Genomic DNA, 2834 nt, shown 5'->3' with positions numbered 1-2834 from the left:
GAATGTGGAGGTGGGTAGGTGGGTAGGTGGGCGGGCTGGTGGGTAGGCAGGCAGGTGCTGGAGCAGTAACTGAGAGCTTACATCTCATCCACAAGCCTGAGACAGAGGGGGAAGAAGAGAGGAGAGGAGAGGAAAGGAAAGAGGATAGGAGAGAAAGGGCCTAGTGTGGGTTTTTGAAATCTCAAAGCCCATACCTAGTGACATACTTTCTCCAACAAGGTCATATCCCTTAATCCTTCCACCATTTCCACCAAATGAAACTAAACATTCGAAGACATGAGCCTGTGAGGGCCATTCTCATGCAAAGCACCACATTTCCTAAAATAAATTTGGGGATGGCATATCAGAGTCTGGAGAAGTATCACATCTCAGTTAAGGAGGGCAGGGACTTAGACTCCCATGGAGCCCTCCTTTCAAGACCGAGTTGCACCATTTTCCTTTAATTAGTTCCGTAAAGTGGGATGGGGAAGTCTTTCCCCTGACTTCCCAGGCTGAAGGAGAAGGAGGTGGAATGTGCTCGGCTGATGTTACACTGTGCTTTTTCTCATGGAGGCAGCTCTGGGGTGGGGTTAGAAACACGGGGTCCTGGTCACAGAGCAGCGCTCACACGCTGAACTGTCCGTCAGCGTTCTCTGGAGAGGACTCCGCTCCAGTGTTCAGTTATTTTCTCATTTCTCATTTATCTTCTGTTTCAGGCATGGATAGAGCTGACCAGTCACTACAAGCAGCCTTAGCTCTCCCAAAGCACAAACATAAGGCGCTGCATTAGAAAATCTGAAACACTGACAGAGACGATCATGTGCTGGAACACTGCCGTGTTTTGTGTGTATAAAGCATGTTCTTACACACCTAGTGTCTCCCTGACACAGGAATGTTGACAGAGCTTTCTGTCCCACCCAGCAGTTATTCAGTCCCAAAGAAATCTCACAGAGGTCTACATTAATTATAAACTGTTTGGCCTATTAGCTTAGGCTCCTTATTAACTCTTATAACTTATATTAGCCCATAATTCTTGTCTGTGTTAATCACGTGGCTTGGTACCTTTTTCAGTGAGGCAGTCACATCTTGCTTCTTCTGTGTCTGGATGACAACTGCAGACTGACTTTTCCTCTTCCCGGAATTCTCATTGCCACGCCTCTACCTTCCTGCATGGTTGCCATTGCCTCACCTATACTTCCTGCCTGGCTACTGGCCAATCAGCATTTTATTAAAAATAATACAACTGATAGGACAAAAGACCACCATCCTACAGCACAGGAACACAACTGTCCATATGTTCCAGAGGAGGTGATTGGAACCCAGCCTTAGCTGGCTAAAGGTCACACTCAGGAAACTGCTGATTGTGTGTGGAGTGTGAAATGTCTGGATTCATAGTTCACAATTCCCAATATTTGCTACTAAAATATATTAAGAAATCTGAGTTTACAATAAATAAACCAAGTAAAGACAGCCTTGAATAGAATACGGGCATGCCCCATCCCTGGACCCTCTGTCACTGCAAAGGGCTGACTTCCTCTTTTACACAATCATCCACATTCAAACTCGCCCTAAATAGTAAAGCTCTGTCTATAATGGACCTGGCAATCAAGACGCTGTGGATGAAAACCAAGATCCTGTTCCTGCTCCATTAAAACCCAAACATGGGAAATGCGAAAAGACATCATTTCTGGTGGATGCTGTTTTTAATGCGGAAGGCGCTCACACACTTGCGGCCACCATGGACACAGCATCCAGCCATGGCTCTGAAGTCTAGGACAAGTGATAGCTGAGGACGGTCTGTGGAGTGTGAGGTGGAACTGAGATCTTCAGTGGAACAGGTGTCAGGAGGGGCTCATGTGGCTGTGCTCATGATAAGCCATTGCTGTACTCTTCTCCTCAGCCACTCTTTGTGCCCACATAAGATGAATGAGAACAGCCGACTCCACGCTAGTTCCAACTTAAGGAACACCCTTCTCTCTGAAATTGGCATTGGGATCTCAGCCAACAGCATCCTTCTTCTCTTCCACATCCTCAAGTTCTTTGGTGGGCACAGGCCCAAACCCACTGACCTGCCCATTGGTCTCTTGGCCCTAATCCACCTACTGATGCTACTGGTCATGGCAGTCTCAGCTACAGACATTTTTATTTCTTGGCAGGGATGGGATGACATCACATGTAAATTCCTCGTCTACTTGTACAGAGTTTTTAGGGGTCTCTCTCTGTGTACCACTAGCTTGTTGAGTGTCCTCCAGGCTATCATCCTCAGTCCCAGAAGCTCCTGTTTGGCAAAGTTCAAGCAGAAATCTCCCTATCACATCTCACGTGCCCTTCTTCTCCTGAGTATTTTTTATATGTTCATTAGTAGTCACCTCTTAGTGTCCATTATCGCCACACCCAATTTGACCTTGAATAACTTTATGTTTGTTACTCAGTCTTGCTCTATTCTACCCATGAGTTATCTCATGCAAAGTACATTTTCCACATTGCTGGCACTCAGAGAATCCTTTCTTATTAGTCTCATGGCCCTCTCCAACGGGTACATGCTGACTCTCCTGTGCAGGCACAAGAAGCTGTCCAGGCATCTTCACAGCACCAGCCTCTCTCCAACAGCATCTCCAGAGCTAAGGGCCACCTGGTCCATCCTGATGCTCCTGAGCTTCTTTGTGTTGATGTCCATCCTGGACAGCATCGTCTCCTGCTCAAGAACCATGTTCCTGGATGATTCGACATTTTACTGCATTCAACTCTTAGTGGGCCATATCTATGCCACTGTCAGTCCTTTGGTGTTTATGAGTACTAAAATATATAAAGGTAACTTGTTGAGGTCTATGTGTGAGAGGGTGATAAATGTTTGA

General features: G+C 46.3%; 1 protein-coding gene across 1 annotated transcript; it reads left to right on the top strand.

The window, feature by feature from the left end:
* The first annotated feature begins 1864 nt into the window (after positions 1-1864).
* On the top strand, positions 1865-2834 carry LOC121441335 (vomeronasal type-1 receptor 94-like). The gene has a single exon (XM_041642468.1). It carries the CDS (start codon positions 1902-1904, stop codon positions 2832-2834), a length of 933 nt encoding a protein of 310 aa, XP_041498402.1. The 5' UTR covers positions 1865-1901.

The sequence above is a fragment of the Microtus oregoni genome, unplaced genomic scaffold (genome assembly GCF_018167655.1).
Source record: "Microtus oregoni isolate MIOR12 unplaced genomic scaffold, Mior012 000002F_ref0000024, whole genome shotgun sequence".
In the NCBI taxonomy this organism is placed as follows: domain Eukaryota; kingdom Metazoa; phylum Chordata; class Mammalia; order Rodentia; family Cricetidae; genus Microtus; species Microtus oregoni.
The sequence above is the reverse complement of the archived record's forward strand: the minus strand, read 5'-3'. Positions and strand labels throughout refer to the sequence as shown.

Coding starts and splice junctions, on each gene's coding strand:
- LOC121441335 (XM_041642468.1), top strand. CDS start 1,902: ATGAATGAGAACAGCCGACTCCACGCTAGTTCCAACTTAAGGAACACC.